Source organism: Hyla sarda, chromosome 5 (genome assembly GCF_029499605.1).
Source record: "Hyla sarda isolate aHylSar1 chromosome 5, aHylSar1.hap1, whole genome shotgun sequence".
Classification (NCBI taxonomy): Eukaryota; Metazoa; Chordata; class Amphibia; order Anura; family Hylidae; genus Hyla; species Hyla sarda.
This window is the reverse complement of record NC_079193.1, coordinates 118,120,692-118,140,725: the sequence shown is the minus strand read 5'-3', so window position 1 is coordinate 118,140,725 and position 20,034 is coordinate 118,120,692. Positions and strand designations below refer to the sequence as shown.

Below are 20,034 nucleotides of genomic sequence, written 5' to 3'. Positions count from 1 at the left end.
AACATGCCGCCCGTTCCCTGCTTAAAAACTTTTGATCGGATCGGATGCGATCAACCCCTTAGCCCCTGTACTACTACCCCCAACATGGAACAGACCCTGTTCCATGATGGGGGTAGGATTCACTCGGTTTTCAGTAATTTCCAGACAGCTCAGAGCTGTCGGGTTTTAGTGAAGAAAAATTCACAGGTTTTCCTGTGAGTTTTTCATCATACTCCGAATGTTTTTTCTTTTTTGTCGGGAACACGCCTCTTTTTGTGATAACCACGCCCATTCTGACAGGTTTTAAAAACACTCGGAGTGATGATATCTTTTGTCCGGTTGTGCGACCAAATTTGTGTCGCATAGGCTATGCGACACAAATTTGGTCGCACAACCTGACAAAAAAAGTCGGGTTCACATTAGTAAATGAGGGTTATTGAGTTTTATATATATAGATAATAACTCAGCTTGGCACACACAGATTCCTGACACCTGCTAATAATGTATAGCAATATAACAATACTGTAAAAAGAAATCTCTTGGTATCTAGTGCTTGAGAGACACCCAGCCCTGAGCAGAACTCCTCCCAGCCAAGTGCCTGGTCACATGACAATGACATCATGAAAGGTCCTACAGCTAAGATCTTGACGCTTCCAACAGTGTCTAAACCAGAGAGGTAAGAAGAAGAAATGAGCAGAGCTGGAATGTTACATTCTTAGCCTTCAGGTGTGTTGTGAGGGCAGTATGGCTCTCCTTAATAGCAGCGAGTTCTCTCAGTACCATCATTCACTGAAGTCTCTTCTCCAGACTAGATGCATAGTTGTGTTGACACTGTCTATGCGAGATTCAGATCCACAACCAAACCTTGAAAACGAGGCTGAAGTTGGTTTCTTATTCGGCCAGCTTCTTATTCGCTGAAGTTGGTTTCTTGTTTAAGCATTTTCGTATACAGTGGTCCCTCAAGTTACAATATTAATTGGTTCCAGGATTACCATTGTATGTTGAAACCATTGTTTATTGAGACCATAACTCTATGGAAACCTGGTAATTGGTTCTGAAGCCCCCAAAATGTCATCCAAAAATAGGGAAAAAAGTGAGGATTAAAGAAAAATAAGTAGAAAACTAATATAGATAAAGCAAGTCCTTACATATAAAAGTAATAAAGATCAGCTGGGAGCTGTAATCACTGTCTGTCAGTGTTTCCCAACCAGGGTGCCTCCAGCTGTTGCAAAACTACAACTCCCAACAACTGGGAGTTGTAGTTTTGCAACAGCTGGAGGCACCCTGGTTGGGAAACAATGGTTGATGTTGTAGAGGACAGGAGCTTCTTCAGGGTCCTATACAGTACACACAGGCCCTCATTTACTTAGAAAATCGGGTTGTAAGTCTATCTTGCTTTCTTACCTGACTGCTTTTTCCCCCTGGTATTTATTATGTCGCATCCTGTTTGTCGCACGTGGGTTTTGTTGGTTTTGGTTTCCAACTCCTGAGTTGTCGGGTAAAAATCCACAACAATTGAGCAAATTCGGGTTGCAAAGCTTTATAAATACGTGGGAAAGCTCAGAAATGTCGGGTTACGCCACTTTTGTCGGGTTTGGGGGAATCCACATCGGGTCCGTCGGGAAAAAATGTTGCATCGTGTCGCAGACTGGCGCACGATGTCTGCGATATGTCGCAGACAAAGATGCGACAAAAAAACCCGACAAAACAAGTCGGGTTTAGAATAGTAAATGAGGGCCACAGTGTCCCAAATGGAGCCGCCCTTACCTGGTGTCCAAAGGAGCAGCTAACCCTGGCACAGGTAAGGAGTAGTACAGAACTTGTAGTTCCTCCCTGTACTGTTGGGGGCGCTACAGACAGCCAGTCAGTGCTTGTACTTCAGTAATACAGGTGATTTACCAGTAAAATGCCCATTCTGATTGGTCGATTCTTCCAGCCATTGACACGTTTCACAGATCTGGACTGTCCGTACATTGTATGTTGAGTCTGGTTTCAAGTTACAATGGTTCAGAAAAGACCATTGTATGTTGAAACTATTGTATGTTGAGGCCATTGTAAGTTGAGGGATCACTGTACATTACTATGACTAAAAAACCTTTTTTTCCTCTTATTCCTCTGCAGCAAACCTGATTTTTATACCTAAATGTTGATAATTTGGGAACAATCAGATTCAGAAAAAAATAATAATCTAGATTGTGTTTTTGCAGAATTAAAGATTAACAATGGATTAAAAAAAGATGCGTTTTGAATTAGTTACTGATGATTTTAAGTGGTTAAACACCATTGGGCCATTAACGTAGGGGTGAAAATATAAGGAGTAAGGGCCCCTGCATAATAGCCAACTGTATCCAGTCTGGCCAAAACTGTGGATTGGCAAAAAAACAGGTACCAACCCTGCCAACTACTCCAATTTTCTGCATTTTGAAAAAGCAATATGAGGGGTTAAAAGCCATTGGGCCACACACCTGAGGGGTTAACCCCTTAGGCTAAAGTTCTACTTGTTTTTTTGTCCTGCATTTTTTGGTTTGAAAAAAAACGCAAGAAAAAACGCCTGAAAAAACGGCAGTGCAATTTTCTGCATCTGGCGTTTTTTCATTTGTGTGGAAATTGCATTTTTGGCACCTTGGCAGTTTTTTTTGGTAGCCAAAATTTGTTATGGTAGTGATGGAAAAAAATGTATTTAACGAAATGTGAATTTTTTTATAACTAAATTTATAATTATTAATAAAGTGTGTGTTTCACTTTTTTCTCTCTCTATTTTTTATATTTTTTAGGTAGTACTACTACTCCCAGCATGGAACAGACTGTTCCATGATGGGAGTAGTAGTACCTGTACTAATAGACATATCGCTCCGGGTGTCAGTCGTACAGCAGAGATGCGGAGCGACTCTATACAGCGCTCACATCTCTGCACTATACTCCGGCCAGTGATGTAAATAGAACATCACTGATTCATATTTTCCGCCCAGAGTGGGGATTGGCCGGATGGTTGCGGCCAATCACCGCTCTCAGCGGGAAATATGAATGAGTGATGTTCTATTCATATATATACCCGCTGTGATCTGTTCTTACCTGCAGGTACTACTACTCCCAACATGGAGCGCTCACTGCTCCATGATGGTAGCTGTAGTACCTGCATTAATAGACAGATCGCAGTGAGTGTAACTTCTGGCACCTGTTGCGATCTGTCTATTAATGCAGGTACTACAACTCCCAGCATTGAGCAGAGTGTACTCCATGTTGGGAGTAGTAGTACCTGCAGTTAAGGAAAGATCACAGCGGATGTCACTCCTGACACCCGCTATGATCCTCCTGTATAATGTATAGATGCGACGGCTGCTCTTCTATGGTCTCCTGCACTGACATATATATACACATATTCATATTTCCCGCAGAGAGCTGTGATTGGCTGGAACCATCTGAATCACAACTCTCTGCGAGAAATATGAGTAGGTGTATATATACGTCAGTGCAGGGGACCATAGAAGAGCGGCCGCATCTATACATTGTGCAATGGGCGATCTGTCAATTAGTACAGGTACTACTACTCCCATCATGGAACAGTGTGTTCCATGCTGGGAGTAGTAGTACTATCTATCTAAAAAATTAAGAAAAAAAAGTGAAAAACACACACACTACATTTTTATTATTGTTGGCTACATTTTTAATGCCCTGCCCACATAAATTGATCCCTGTTTAAAAATGAATGAAAATTTTGTAATTAAAAAATAAATTTCGTTAGATACAGTTTTTTCCATCACTACTGTATCTTATCTATGGTACCCTACAAAATGTTATTAAAAAAGGTATCTCCATCTCTTTTTTTGGATCGCTAATGTCCAAAAGAGAATAAAAACCACCTGAAAAAATGTCAAAGTTAAAACCCACATGGCGTTTTTCTTGGCGTTTTTTTTTACTCCCATAGACTGCTATGGGAGAAAAACGCCACGATTTCAGGGAAAAAAACACCAGTGCTGCGATTTTGCAAAACCGCCATGGAGCTTAAAAATGCCCAAAAAAACTGAAAAACGCCAAGTGGAAAAAGAATTTTGCGATTTCTCATTGATTTCCAGCTAACATCTGGCTGCAGCGTTTTTTGGCCCAAAAAACGCCATGCGGCAGAATTGGCGTTTAAAAAAATAAAATAAAGGAGAAATTTAGCCTTAAGGACCCAGGGTGTACCTGTTCGTCCTGAGTCTGCTCCAGTTCTATAACGCGGGGCCACAGCCCGGCCTCTAACAACAGCCGGGACCTGTGGCTAATAGCGCACGGCACTGATCTCGGTGCCGCGCACTATTAACCCTTTAGATGCGGCGTTTAAAGTTGCTCGCCGCATCTAAAGTGAGACTAAAGTGCTGCCGGTTAGTTCAGGGGGCAGTTCGGGATCGCCGCAGTGAAATCGGCATCCCGAACAGCTGTAGGACCCGAGGAGGGTCCCCTTACCTGCCTCTACACTTTCCGATCGCCGAATGACTGCTCAGTGCCTGAGATCCAGGCATGAGCAGTCAAGCGGCAGAATCATCGATCAATGGTTTCCTATGAGAAACCATTGATCAGTGTAAAAGATCAGTGTGTGCAGTGTTATAGCCCCCTATGGGAGTTATAACATTGTGAAAAAAAAAGTTAATAAAGATCATTTAACCCCTTCCCTAATAAAAGTTTGAATCACCTCCCTTTTCCCATTAAAAAAATAAATAAAACTAAACATATGTGGTATCGCCGCGTGTGGAAATGTCCGAATTATAAAAATAGTTAATTAAACCGCACAGTCAATGGCGCACGCGCAAAAAACATTCCAAAGCCCAAAATAGCGTTTTTTTGGTAACTTTTTATATCATGAAAAAATGAATAAAAAGCGATCAATAAGTCCAATCAATACAAAAATGGTACTTCTGAAAACGGCCCAAAAAATTAGCCCTCATACCACCCTGTACGCGGAAAATTAAAAAAGTTATAGGGGTCAGGACATGACAATTTTAAACGTATACATTTTCCTGCATGTAGTTAGAACTGTTTTCAGAAGTACGACAAAATCAAACCTATATAAGTAGGGTATCATTTTAATTGTAATGACCTACAGAATAAAGATAAGGTGTCATTTTTACTGAAAAATTTACTGTGTAGAAACGGAAGCACCCAAAATTGTGTTTTTTCTTCAATTTTGTTGCACAATGATTTTTTTACGTTTCGCCGTAGATTTTTGGGTAAAATGACTGATGTCATTGCAAAGTTGAATTGGTGGCGCAAAAAATAAGCCATCATATGGATTTTAGGTGCAATATTGAAACAATTATGATTTTTTTAAAGGTAAGGAGGAAAAAAACAAAAGTGCAAAAACGGAAAAACCCCGTTAAAAGGGGTTAATATAAAGAGTAAGGGCCGCTCTATAATTTCAAACTACTTACAGACTGGGCCAAAAATGGATTGGCAAGAAAACAGATGCAAACCTTGCCAATTGCTTATGTGTATTACGTATAAAGTAATTATTTTCAGAGGTTAAACACCATGGGGGTGGAAATATAAAGAGTAAGGGACCCTTACACAATACAAAACTGTTGCCAGCCTGGCCCAACAAGTGGATTGCCATTGGGCCACTAATCTAGGGGTGGAAATATAAAGAGTAAAGTTCCCTGCATTATACCCAAGTGTTGCCTACCTGGCCCAAATAGTGAATTCTCAAGAAAACAGGTGGCAACCATGCCAACTATTCACCCGATTAGACCTGTATATATGGAGGGTTAAACTTTAATCATTACCTATAGATTCCCCTAGAGGAATCCAAAAAATCCCATATTTTCCCAAATATACTTATTTATCTTTATGGTGTATCCCACAAGCTTTATTAGATTATGAAAATGTGTGCATTAAACAATATAGAACTTCACACCGTTAAAAGTATAGCTCTACAGGAGCTCAGTCTTTTTACTGTGTATGTTGATACAATATACAGTGGTCCCTCAACATACGATGGTAATTTGTTCCAAACGAACCATCGTTTGTCGAATCCATCGTATGTTGAGGGATTTGTGCAATGTAAAGTATAGGAAGCTGTACTCACCTGTCCCCGCCGCTCGAGATGGTGTCCCCGCCGCTCGAGATGGTGTCCCCGGGCCTCCGCTGGGCTCTCCGCTGTCTTCTCCGGTCCTCCGCTGTCTTCTCCGGTCCTCCGCTGTCTTCTCCGGTCCTCTGCTGTCTTCTCCGGTCCTCTGCTGTCTTCTCCGGTCCTCTGCTGTCTTCCGCAAGGCCTTACTGGGCCTGCGTAGCGACGTCATTACGCCGCTGCGTACGCCATTCCTATTGGATGACGTGCGCAGCAGCGTATTGATGTCATCGGAGAGGGCCGAGAAGACACCGGAAGACCAGCGCTGGACCCGGAGGGCACCTCGGAGCATCGTGGAGGGGTAAGTTATACTTACCGCACCACACGGGGAACATTAAGCTGCTATCCGGCAGCAGCTTAAGCATTTGGCGCTGCCGGATAGCACTTAATGCGATGGCCCCGACATTAAAAAGCATCGTATGTCGATGCTGACATCGACATGCGATGGCCTCTGAGAGGCCATCGTATGTCGATTTGATCATATGTCGGGGCCATCGTAGGTCGGGGGGGTCACTGTATTGGGTCTTTTAATTAGTCCTCTACTGACTGATAATTGCTGCCTGATTTGCCAGGCGTGCCTGCAGTGCACGTCTTACAAGCTGAGTTTCTGCTGAGCTAATTTGTGCTTTATTTGTGCTTAAAAAAAGCTTAAAGGGGTTCCCGTGTTCGGGACCCAGACCCTCCAGCGCTTCCGGAGCAGAAACAGGTGGGTGCCGCATGCTATATTGCGGGGGTCCCCAGCGGCGTGACCCCCACGATCAGACATCTTATCCCCTACCCCATTTAAGAGCACATTTTCCCCCATCTCATACACAGACTTTGGATCGAAGCCCAAACACAGGAAGTGCAGCCTGGAGTGCTGAGGGGGGGGGGGGGGGGGGGAGTCCAACCAACAGCATATGGCAGTTAAGTGTGAAAGGAGCTATGATTGGTTGAGGCCGGAAACACCCCCCTCAGCACTCCAGGCTGCACTTTCTGTGTTTGGACTTCGGTCCAAAGTCTGTGTATAAGATGGGGGAAAATGTGCTCTTGAGCTTTTTAAGCACAAATAAAACATAGAAATCTTCATTTTTTTTTTAAACAAAGTATATTAGAAATATTTTTTATTTACCATAAGGTAAAAGAAAAATAAAAGAAAAAGTTTTCACCGGAGTACCCCTTTAACCCCTTAAATGGGCACTGTCATGAAAAATTGTTTTTCATATGTTGTAGTACTTAAGTACTACAACATATCTCTAATATACTTTTATAAAAAAAAATGCTTTTAAAACATTTTAAAAGCAATTTGCAATTCGGCCACTAGGGGTCGCCCTCCTAGTGGCCAAAAGCAGTGCGGAGTGACGTCACTGCAAAATTCCGACTGATTCCGGCAGGGCATCAGTCGAAATTTTGCGCAGGCGCTGTAACATCCAGGGCTGCGCATCGGCTGCTGCAAGGTACGGGGGGCGTGGGGGGGCTGCTGCAAGGTACGGGGGCACGGGGCTGCTGCGGGGGGGGGGGGGGGGGGGGGCTGCTGCAAGGTATGGGGGGCACGGATGTTTGGGTGTTACTCACCGAGCGGCAGGAAGAGGCTCCACTGCACCCGTCCCTCCCGCATCGACTCCCGGCTCACTCCTTCCCCCATGAAGCTCCTGTCCTGGGTGCCTCCAGTTGTTTTACCACTACAACTCCCAGCATGCCCTGACAGCCAATAGATGTCAGGGCATGCTGGGAGTTGTAGTGGTGAAACAGCTGGAGGCACCCTGTTAGGAGAACTAAGGGCGTAAGTTTGCCCTCCCCAGCAGCCATCAGTGACGTGGTGCCTGCTGGGGAAGTCTGTCTGGTAGTGAGCACACTACCAGGCAGACTAAATGCCATTTTTAAAATAGTAAAAAAATAAATAAAGGCAGGGAGGGTGTTAGGGATAGAAGGGCAATAGGCAGGGACAGAAAAAACACCAAAACATGATGGTGAGGGCTACCCTTTAACCCCTTAAGGACGCAGGGTTTTTCAGTTTTTGCACTTTCGTTTTTTCCTCCTTACCTTTTAAAAATCATAACCCTTTAAATTTTTCACCTAAAAATCCATATTATGGCTTATTTTTTGCGTCACCAATTCTACTTTGGAGTGACATTAGTCATTTTACCCAAAAATTCACGGCAAAATGGAAAAAAAAATAATTGTGGGACAAAATCGAAGAAAAAAAAAGCCATTTTGTAATTTTTGGGGGCTTCCGTTTCTACGCAGTGCATATTTCAGTAAAAATGACACCTTATCATTATTCTGTAGGTCCATACTATTAAAATGATACCCTACTTATACAGGTTTGATTTTGTCGTACTTCTGGAAAAAATCATAACTACATGCAGGAAAATTTATACTTTTAAAAATGTCATTTTCTGACCCCTATGACTTTTTTACTTTTCCCTGTACAGGGCAGTATGAGGGCTAATTTTTTGCGCAGTGATCTGAAGTTTTTATCGGTACCATTTTTGTTTTGATCGGAATTTTTGATCACTTTTTATTCATTTTTTAATGGTATAAAATATGCTTTTTTGGACTTTTGAATTTTTTGCGCGTACGCCATTGACCGTGCGGTTTAATTAACGATATATTTTTATAGTTTGGACATTTACGCACGCGGCGATACCACATGTTTATTTTTATTTACACTGTTTTATTTTTTTATGGGAAAAGGGGGGTGATTCAAACATTTATTAGGGAAGGGGTTAAATGACCTTTATTAACACTTTTTTTTAAACTTTTTTTTTTGCAGTGTAACACTGCACACACTGATCTCTCATGCTGATCACTGGCATGTATTAACACGCCTGTTATCAGTGTTGTCGGCACTTGACTGCTCCTGCCTGGATCTCAGGCACGGAGCAGTCATTCGTCGATCGGACAACGAGGAGGCAGGTAAGGGCCCTCCCGGATTCCTGTAAGCTGTTCGGGCCGCCGCGATTTCACCGCAGCGGTCCCGAACAGCCCGACTGAGCAGCTGGGTTACTTTCCCTTCAGACGCGGCGGTCAGCTTTGATCGCCGCGTCTGAAGGGTTAATACAGGGCATCACCGCGATCGGTGATGTCCTGTATTAGCCGCGGGTCCCGGCCGTTGATAGCCGCCGGGACCGACCCGATATGACGCGGGGACACCGCGTGACCCCGCGGCATATAGCGGGAGCCGGCGGAGGATGTAAATATACGTCCTTCGTCGTTATGGGGTTACGATGCAGGACGTAAATGTACGTCCTGGTGAGGTGGTACTTAACCCACCAGGACGTACATTTACGTCCTAAACATAACCGCGAGCGTCGGAGCGATGCCCGGATCATACGCGGCTGGTCCTGGCTGCTGATTGCAGCCAGGGACCCGCCCGTAACGGCGGACATCCGCAATCCCGCGGATGTCCACCATTAACCCCTCAGATGCTGTGATCAATACAGATCACGGCATCTGCAGCATTGCGGTCATTAACCCCTTCAGGACCAAGCCCATTTTGGCCTAAAGGACCAGAGCGTTTTTTGAACATCTGACCACTGTCACTTTAAACATTAATAACTCTGGAATGCTTTTAGTTATCATTCTGATTCCGAGATTGTTTTTTCGTGACATATTCTACTTTAACATAGTGGTAAAATTTAGTGGTAACTTGCATCCTTTCTTGGTGAAAAATCCCCAAATTTCAGGAAAAAATTGAAAATTTTGCATTTTTCAAACTTTGAAGCTCTCTGCTTGTAAGGAAAATGGATATTCCAATATTTTTTTTTATTATTCACATATACAATATGTCCACATGTTTGCATCATAAAATGTATGAGTTTTTACTTTTGGAAGACAACAGAGGGCTTCAAAGTTCAGCAGCAATTTTCCAATTTTTCACAAAATTTTCAAACTCGCTATTTTTCAGGGACCAGTTCAGTTTTGAAGTGGATTTGAAGGGTCTTCATATTAGAAAAACCCCACAAATTACCCCATTATAAAACTGCACCCCCCAAAGTATTCAAAATGACATTCAGTCAGTGTTTTAACCCTTTAGGTGTTTCACAGGAATAGCAGCAAAGTGAAGGAGAAAATTCTAAATCTTCATTTTTTACACTCGCATGTTCTTGTAGACCCAATTTTTGAATTTTTGCAAGAGGTAAAAGGAGAAAATTTTGACTTGTATTTGTAGCCCAATTTCTCTTGAGTAAGCAAATACCTCATATGTCTATGTAAAGTGTTCGGCGGGCGCAGTAGAGGGCTCAGAAGGGAAGGAGCGACAAGGGCATTTTGGAGAGGCATTTCCAGGCATTTTGGGGGGCATTTCACCTTTAGGAAGCCCCTAGGGTGTCAAAACAGCAAAAAAAAAACACACATGGCATACCATTTTGGAAACTAGACCCCTTGGGGAATGTAACAAGGGGTAAAGTGAACCTTAATACCCCACAGGGGTTTCATGACTTTTGCAAATGTTAAAAAAAATAATAATAATTTTACCTAAAATGCTTGGTTTGCCAAAAATGTTACATTTTTAAAAAGGGTAATAGCAGAAAATACCCCCCAAAATTTAAAGCCCAATTTCTCCCGATTCAGAAAACACCCGATATGGGGGTGAAAAGTGCTCTGCAGGCGCACTACAGGTCTCAGAAGAGAAGGAGTCACATTTGGCTTTTTGGAAGCAAATTTTGCTCTGGCAGCATGCCGCATTTAGGAAGCCCCTATGGTGCCAGGACAGCAAAAAAAAAAACACATGGCATACCATTTTGGAAACTAGACCCCTTGGGGAATGTAACAAGGGATAAAGTGGACCTTAATACCCCACAGGGGTTTCATGACTTTTGCATATGTAAAAAAATTATAATAATAATTTTACCTAAAATGCTTGGTTTGCCAAAAATTTAACATTTTTACAAAGGGTTAAAGCAGAAAACACTCCATATGGGGGTGAAAAGTGCTCTACTGGCGCACTACAGGTCTCAGAAGAGAAGGAGTCACATTTTGGCTTTTTGGAAGAAAATTTTGCTCTGGGGGCATGCCGCATTTAGGAAGCCCCTATGGTGCCAGGACAGCAAAAAAAACAAACACATGGCATTACATTTTGGAAACTAGACCCCTCGGGGAACGTAACAGTGTTACAGTGAATTACTTACACCTCACAGGTTTTTTGAACAGTGGGCCATAAAAGTGAAAAATGTATCTATATTGATAGTGTTACCCCAAATGTTTCATTTTCACATTGGGTAATAGGGCAATAGGCCCCCAAAATTTGTAGAACAATTTTGTCTGAGAAAAAAATACCCCATATGTGAATGTAAATTGCTCTGTGGACGCACTGCAATGCTCAGAATAGGAGGAGTGAAAATTTTGTTGAAATTAAAGTCGGGGGTCATGTGCATTTATAAAGCCCCCAACAGCAAAAAACAAAACACATGTGACACCATTTTAGAAACTACACCCCTCAATAAATGTAACAAGGGGTACAGTGGGAAATAATACCTCAGTTTTTTTGAAAAGTGGGCCATAAATTGAAAAATTAGATTTTTTTACACTAAAATCCTGGGGTTACCCAATTTTTAACATTTGCACAAGGGGTAATATGAGGAATTGGGTTACAAATTTTGGAAGGCTTTTTCCCCTGACTATGAAAATACATCCACATATGGGGTAACGTGCTGGGCGGGCGCACAACAAGGCTCAGAAGTCATAGAGGTCAGTTTGTATTTCTGGCCTATGGCATATCAGTAGCTGACGGTTACATTCATTCCGAGGAAAATACAAAAAAGGAAACACCCACATGTGACACCATTACAGAAAGTACCCACCCTGAGGAATGGGTATAGGGGTAAAGAGGACATTTTGAACGCATGCATGTTTCCTAAATTTATTTTCCAGGAATGGATGAAGGGTAGCTTTTGAAAATTGCAATTTTCAACCTATGCTCTGCTTCATCTTTCTGGGAACAACTAACATGTGACTCCGAATTGTCGCCTGGAAATACGACAGAGCACAGCGAGAACTCTTCGCATTTGAGGCGGATGTTTGTTACGGACCTAACAGTTACATACATTCAGAGGAAAATGCAAGAAAGGAACACCCACATGTGAACCTATTACAAACTACAACCCCTAGGGAAGGTTTATAGGGTGAAGTGGAGATTTGGAACAGACTGGTGTTCCCTTCATTTATTCTCCAGGAATGGATGAAGAGTACTATGGGGGAAAGAAAATTGCAATTTTAGTACTGATATGCCAATTATTTTCCCAGAATGATGACCCAGAGTACAGCCAAAAGTAAAAATGATGCCCGCCCCAAACCCTATACTCTGAATCATCATTCTGGGAAGGGGATGTGTGGGGCCGTCCCTATTCTGTTACCTCAAATGCGCACCCCGCTTAGGTGGGGAGAGAGAGCGTTGCGCATTTGAGGCAACTGCAAACCTCCACTGCTGTTGACTCTGTGTCCCATGACCCATTTTTTAGGGGGAAGAAAAAAAAAAGATATTGGGGGTATTGGGAAAAAGATTTTGGTTTTGTTTGTTTTTTTTTTTGGGGGGGGGGGGGGGGGGGTTGGTATAAAATTTGGAAGACAATGTACCCTGGACTGGTACATTGGAGTCGAATTTTGGGGAATGAAAATTAGGGCAAAGGATGGAAAATTTAGTACTTCGTGGAAGTGTGATACTCCCTGAAGCAGCCTATGCAGAGGCCCGGATTATCTGGGCAAGTGTCGCATTGAGTGGTGGTGTCCTTCCGAATCCCCCTCTTACGACACACTCTGCATTTCTTCTGAGATTGTCCCTTCTTTCCAGTGTGGGGGAATACACCTGGAAAGTGTTGGCCGGGGACGATCCGGGGACCTGAAGTTCCAGAGGTGCTCTGACCCACTCTTTGGCGGTCACCATAGAAGAGGGCCTTTAGAACTTCCTCTTGGAACTCCAGGTATGTCCCTGTGTTGCCAGTGTACTTGTACAGTACAAAAGAGTTGTACATGGCAACCTGTACCATGTAGACCGCAACTTTTTTGTACCATACCTTTGTTTTCCGCATGGCATTATATGGCTTGAGGACTTGATCAGAAAGATCAACTCCCCCCATATACCGATTGTAGTCCAGAATACAATCGGGCTTGAGGACCGGTCGCACGGTACCTTGCACAGGGACAGGGGTGCTGCCATTCCCATGAATAGTGGTCTTGTCCTTATACCGGACCAACAACAGGTTCTCATGGAAAAAGGCACGGGACTCACCCCAGGGGATAGGAGTCTGCAGTGGATAGGAAGGAAGGCCTCTTTTGATTCTTCCGGACTGTCCCACAGGCGACCGTGGATCTGGCGGCGAGGGATGTGAAGAGAGGGATACTAGTATAAAAGTTATCCACGTAAAGGTGGTAACCTTTATCTAGCAATGGGTGCAAAAGTGGGGGAACAATCTGGGGGTTCAATGCGGGAATCTGGTCCCTCATACACCATAAACTTGCAAGTGTACCCTGAGGTACTCTCGCAAAGTTTATACATCTTCACGCCATACCGCGCCCGCTTGGTAGGGATGTATTGCCGGAAGCTGAGTCTCCCCTTAAAGCTGATGAGAGACTCATCAATAGCGACCTCCCTTCCAGGGACATAGGCCTCCCAAAATCTGGCCCTGAAGTGATTGATGACCGGCCTGATTTTATGCAGGTGGTCATACGCGGGATCAGTTCGGGGGGGACATGCCGCATTATCAGCATAATGCAAACATTTCCGAATGGCCTCGAACCGGGAACGTGCCATGGCCATACTGTAGAGGGGTGTCTGGTAAAAGACGTCCCCACTCCAATATTGTCTGACACTGGGTTTTTTAACTAGACCCATATGCAGCGCAAGGCCCCAAAAGGTCCTCATTTCAGCTGCATCGACTGGAGTCCAGCCGCCGGGTCTAGCTAAAAATGAGCCTGGCTTAGCGGCGACGAACTGTTGGGCATACAGATTCGTCTGTGTAACCATTAGATTAACAAAGTCGTCACTGAAAAAATTACCGAATAAGTCCTTTTCAGTGAACCCGGCGATGTTAATCTTGATTTCTGAGTCACCAACAAACTCAGGAATCACAGGCTCGTGGTCCGCTGGCTCAGCCCAGACAAGTTCTCCGGTACGAGGTACCAGTGACCTTGGCAGGGGTGCTTCACTAATATGAGCGCCAGGGTGACTCATACTAGCATGGGGCACAGGATCAAGGACAGAGGAGGTTTGCGGCGGCGTCTCTGCCGCCTTGGTGGCTCATCATCAGTACTAGATGATGAGGAGGACGATGAAATAAGAAAGGTATGGTCTTCATCGTCCTCTGAGCCGCTCTCGGTGTCGGAGGCAATTATGGCATATGCCTCCTCCGCCGAAAACGCTCTGCGGGCCATTTCCCTACTCTAATGGGGATACGGGTGTGTGTGTGGGGGGGGGGGGGGGGGGAGGGGGGAACTTTATTGGTGTATGTGCTATGTGTGGTGTGGTGCGAGACTACCTCCCTAACCCTCCCTAACCTAACTAAACTAACCTGCCCGAACAGAAAAAAAATAAAAAGGGGACTTTTTTGCACTAGAAGTCCCTTTAAAAAAAAAAAAAAAGCCCTGCACCAAAAAAAAGCGTTTATCTAATCAGTGGTGTGCGCACTGATTAGCGTTTGTGGTGGCAGGGGGCGCAGAAGTCAGTGGGGGGTCCAGCCACTCAGCCCGGAACAGTGGCTGGTGGCTTGTACACAGACCCCCACACTAAAAACCCGAAAAATAAAATAAAAAAAGCTTAACCCCGAAAAAATGCACCCGCCTGAACCCCCAAAAAAATGCTAATCAGTGATAAATCACTGACAGCGGTGGGACAGGCTGCACACACAGGTACGGTCAGTCCACACAGTACACGCCTGCTACTGGTGGCACGGACCGCCTATGGGTGCAAAAAAAAATACGCGTCAACCGAAAAAAGTGCCTTTACCGCAAAAAAACCAAAAAACGCTGATCAGTGATAAATCACTGACAGCGGTGGGACAGGCTGCACACACAGGTAAGGTCCGGCCACACAGTACACGCCTGCTACTGGTGGCACGGACCGCCTATGGGTGCAAAAAAGCGCTAGAAAACGTGAAAAAAAGCGCCGGCACCACAAAAAAAAACGCTGATCAGTACTACGGGATTGATCAGCGGCGGGTGGGCTTTAACAAACGGTGGCAGACCGCTCTTTTATTACGCTTAGGAAAAAAAAAAAAAGATCTGTGCCAAAAAAAAAAGGCTGGCGGCAGACCGCAGCGACCCAGCAGGGCCTGGGTCACGCAGCTAAAGGTGCTACGGACCCACGGACACCCACTGAGGTACGCCGGAAAAAAAATGTTGAAACTTTTTTTTTTTTAACCCTAACCTGTCCCTACCTAAATCTAAAGCTATCCCTGGGGATTTCTGTGCCAAGGGGCCACAGAAAGGGGGCAAGGGGCACTTTTTTTTACAGTTAGGGGATGGTGGGCAGCACGGGGCTCCATCCTGCTCTCCAGATCTCTGTGAAATGGCGGGCAGAACGGAGCAACATGCTCCTAGCCCCAACCATCCCCTCCCATTACACTGTGATTGGTGTGGCCACTTTGGCCATCCAATCACAACTATACTGAGAGGGGTGGCCACAATGCCAGCCCCCAGCACAGCACGGATGGTGATTGGTGGTGTATATTACACCACCAGTCACCATCTATATCCGGGTCACAGGGTCACACGTGACCCTGATGACACGAAACTGCTGCAGAACGCCGGTTAATACCTCCGGACCTCCTCCGCCACACTGCTGGGATGTCTGCTGATTGAAATCAGCAGACATCCGGCTCCGATCCCCACCCGGCGAGTGGCGGGGAACAGAATCGCAGCACATTGCTCGTCTGAATTGATAAGCGATGTGCTGCGATCGCCGACATGGGGGGTCATGATTATAGCGATACCCATTTTATATAGCCTTTTATGTTCTTGTTCCTTTTCTGAGCAAAGTTATTTTTTTCCCTTTTTTGTGTTATCATTTTCCGACAGCTGTAACTTTATTTTTCGTCCGACGCCATTGAGTGAGGGCTTATATTTTGCAGCACAAGCTGTACTATTTATTGGTATAATTTTTGTGATACTTGCTACCTTTTGATCTTTTTTTATTCCACTATTTGTACCAAAATTGGTGAATTTTGTTTTTTTTTTGTAGTTTTTTTTGTAGTTTTTTTTGTAGTTTTTTTTCCACTGTGCAGGATAATTTACATTATAGCTTTATAATACATGTCATTATGCACGATGCAATTCCTAGTATGGATATGATTTGAATTTTTGTTTTTTTTAACCCCTTAAGGACCTAGGGCGTATGGATACGCCCTGGCTTTCTGGTACTTCAGGACCCAGGAGGTATCTATACGCCCGTGGGAATTTCTGTCTTGACTGGACCGGGTGGCCTGCTGATATCGATCAGCAGGCACCTCGCGCAAATGACTAGGGGGGTCATAAGACCCCCCCATGTCGGCGATCGGCGCAAATCGCAAGTGACTTCACACTTGTGATTTGCGCCGATTCGGGTCTGTGGTGACCCGATGACCTGGAATAGAAGGGGGATCGCGGGTGTCCATGACACCCACGATCCCCCTGAAGTGATAGGAGTGAGGTGGCAGGTGTGCCACCCCTCCTATCCCTGCTATTGGTCATCAAGACGCGATGACCAATAGCAGATCGGGGGCGGGGGGCTTTACTTTCGGTTTCCTCGTCCTGCCCACCCACAATAGGCGGGGCAGAACGGGGAAACGACACAGGACCGGTGCCGAAGATCCACTCGCCCATTGGCGACAGCAGCAGGCGACGATCGACGGCTACAGCAGGCGACGATCGACGGAAGAAGAGGACGGCGACGCAGCTCCGTGGATCCTACGGAAGCCGGTGAGTTGCTTAGCAACATCTGGAGGGCTACAGTCTGAGACCACTATAGAGTGGTCTCTAAACTGTAGCCCTCCAGATGTTGAAAAACTACAACTCCCAGCATGCCCAGAGAGCTGTTTAGGCATTCTGGGATTTGTAGTTTTGCTACAGCTGGAAAGCTACAGTTTGAGACCACTGCACAATGATCTCTATACTGTCGCTCTCCAGATCTTGCAAAACTAGAACTCCCAGCATGCCCACATAGCAGTTTGCTGTCTGAGCATGCTGGGATTTGTAGTTTTGCAACATCTGGAGGTCCACAGTTTGGAGATCACTGTGCAGTGGTCTCTAAACTATAGCTCTCCAGATGTTGCAAAACTGCAAATCCCAGCATGCTCAGACAGCAAACTGCTATGTGGGCATGCTGGGAGTTGTAGTTGTGTACCTCCAGCTGTTGCATAACTATATCTCCCAGCATGCCCTTCGGCGTTCAGTACATGCTGGGAGTTGTAGTTTTGCACAAGGAAATACTGAGTTAGGTAACTGAAGGTTTTCCAACCAGTGTTCCTCCAGCTGTTGCAAAAGTACAACTCCCAGCATGCACGGTCTGTCAGTACATGCTGGGAGTTGTAGTTTTGAAACAGCTGGAGGTTTGTCCCCCCGTGTGAATGTACCCTGGGCAGGTTTACAGTTAGTTTTCTGCCTCAAGTTTGAGCTGCGGCAAATTTTTCGCCGCAGCACAAACTCCTGGTGGTAAACTCACTGTAAACGCCCGCCAGTGGGAACGTACCCTAAAAACACTACACTACACTAACACATAATAAAGGGTAAAACACTACATATACACCCCCTTACACTGTCCCCCCCCCCCCCCCCCACCCCAATAAAAATGAAAAACGTATTGTACGGCAGTGTTTCCAAAATGGAGCCTCCAGCTCTTGTAAATCACCAACTCCCAGCCACTAACTGTCCAGGCATGCTGGGAGTTTAGCAACAGCTGGAGGCACCCTGTTTGGGGATCACTGGCGTAGAATACCCCTATGTCCACCCCTATGCAATCCCTAATTTAGTCCTCAAATGCGCATGGTGCTCTCTCACTTCAGAGCCCTGTCTTATTTCAAGGAAACAGTTTAGGGTCACATATGGGGTATTTCCGTACTCGGGAGAAATTGCACTACAAATTTGAGGGGCTTTTTTTCCTTTTACCCCTTATGAAAAGGAAAAGTTGGGGTCTACACCAGCCATTTTTTTTTTTTTAACTAACATGCTGGTGTTACCCCATACTTTTTATTTTCACAAGCGGTAAAAGCAAAAAAGACCCCCAAAATTTGTAACGCAATTTCTCCTGAGTACGGAAATACCCCAGATGTGGGCGTAAAATGTTCTGCGGACGCACAACAAGGCTCAGGATTGAAAGCGCACTGTGTACATTTGAGGCCTAAATTGGTGATTTGCACAGAGGTGGCTGATTTTACAGCGGTTCTGACATAAACACAAAAAAAGAAATACCCACATGTGACCCCATTTTGGAAACTACACCCCTCACAGAACGTAACAAGGGGTATAGTGCGCCTTAACACCCCACAGGTGTTTGACAAAATAGTTGGATGGGAAAATGAGAAAAAAACATAAAATGCTGGTGTTACCCTAAATTTTTCATTTTCACAAGGGAAAATAGGAAAAAAGCCCCCCAAAATTTGTAACCCCATATCTTCTGAGTAAGAACATACCCCATATGTGCATGTAAAGTGCTCTACGGGCGAACTACAATGCTCAGAAAAGAGGGAGCGCCATTGGGATTTTGAAGAGAAAATTTGTCCGGAATTGAAGGCCACGTGTGTTTACAAAGCCCCCATAGTGCCAGAACAATGCACCCCCCACATGTGACCCAATTTTGGAAACTACATCCCTCACGTAATGTAAGGGGTACAGTGAGCATTTACGCCCCACTGGTGTCTGACAGATTTTTGGAACAGTGATCCATGAAAATAAAAAATTAAATTTTTCATTTGCACAGCCCACTGTTCCAAAGATCTGTCAAACGCCAGTGGGGTGTAAATACTCACTGCACCACTTATTAAATTATGTGAGGGGTGTAGTTTCCAAAATGTGGTCACATGTGCGGGGGTCGACTTTTCTGGCACCACGGGGGGCTTTGTAAACGCACATGCCCCCCGACTTCCATTCCAAACAAATTCTCTTTCAAAAAGCTCAATGGCGCTTCTCCTCTTCTGAGCATTGTATTGTGCCAGCAGAGCACTTGACGTCCAAACATGGGGTATTTCCATGGGGTTACAAATTTTGGTGGTCATTTTCTCCTATTACCCCTTGTAAAAAAGGTAAAATTTGGGGAAAACACAGCATTTTAGTGAAAAAATAATATTTTTTCATTTACACATTCAACTTTCACAAAAAGTCGTGAAATACCTGTGAGGTGTTAAGGCTCACTGTACCCCTTGTTACGTTCCTTGAGGGGTGTAGTTTCCAAAATGGTATGCCATGTGGTTTTTTTTTCTGCTGTTCTGGCACCATAGGGGCTTCCTAAATGTGACATGGCCCCCAAAAACCATTTCAGCAAAATTCACTCTCCAAAATCCTATTGTCACTCCTTCCCTTCTGAGCCCTCTACTGCGCCCGCCGAACACTTGACATCCACATATGAGGTATTTCCTTACTCGAGAGAAATTGGGTTACAAATTTTGGGGGGATTTTTCACTACCCCTTGTAAAAATTCAAAAACTGGGTCTACAAAAACATGTGAGTGTAAAAAATGAAGATTTCTCCTTCACTTTGCTGCTATTCCTGCAAAACACCTAAAGGGTTAAAAAACTTTCTGAAAGTCATTTTGAATACTTTGAGGGGTGCAGTTTTTATAATGGGGTCATTTATGGGGTATTTTTTTAATTAAAAAAAGCCCTTGAAATCCACTACAAAACTGAAGTGGTCCCTTAAAAATTCCGATTTTGAAAATTTTGTGAAAAATTGGAAAATTGATGCTATATTTTGAAGCCCTCTGGTGTCTTCCAAAAGTAAAAACATGTCAACTTTATGATGCAAATATAAAGTAGACATATTTTATATGTGAATCAATATATAATTTATTTGGA

At 44.4% G+C, this 20,034-nt stretch overlaps 1 protein-coding gene across 3 annotated transcripts in view; it reads left to right on the top strand.

The window, feature by feature from the left end:
* Nucleotides 1-565: 565 nt before the first annotated feature.
* Nucleotides 566-20,034, top strand: part of STX17 (syntaxin 17) — a 389,479-nt gene continuing 370,010 nt past the window's right edge. For 2 of the 3 annotated variants that reach the window (XM_056520149.1, XM_056520148.1), the window contains exon 1: nucleotides 566-655. In XM_056520149.1, coding sequence (XP_056376124.1) covers nucleotides 600-655 — 56 coding nt within the window. In that variant the 5' untranslated portion in view covers nucleotides 566-599. Of the gene's footprint in view, nucleotides 706-20,034 lie in introns of all 3 variants that reach the window. The other variant, XM_056520150.1, reaches the window with a different exon arrangement.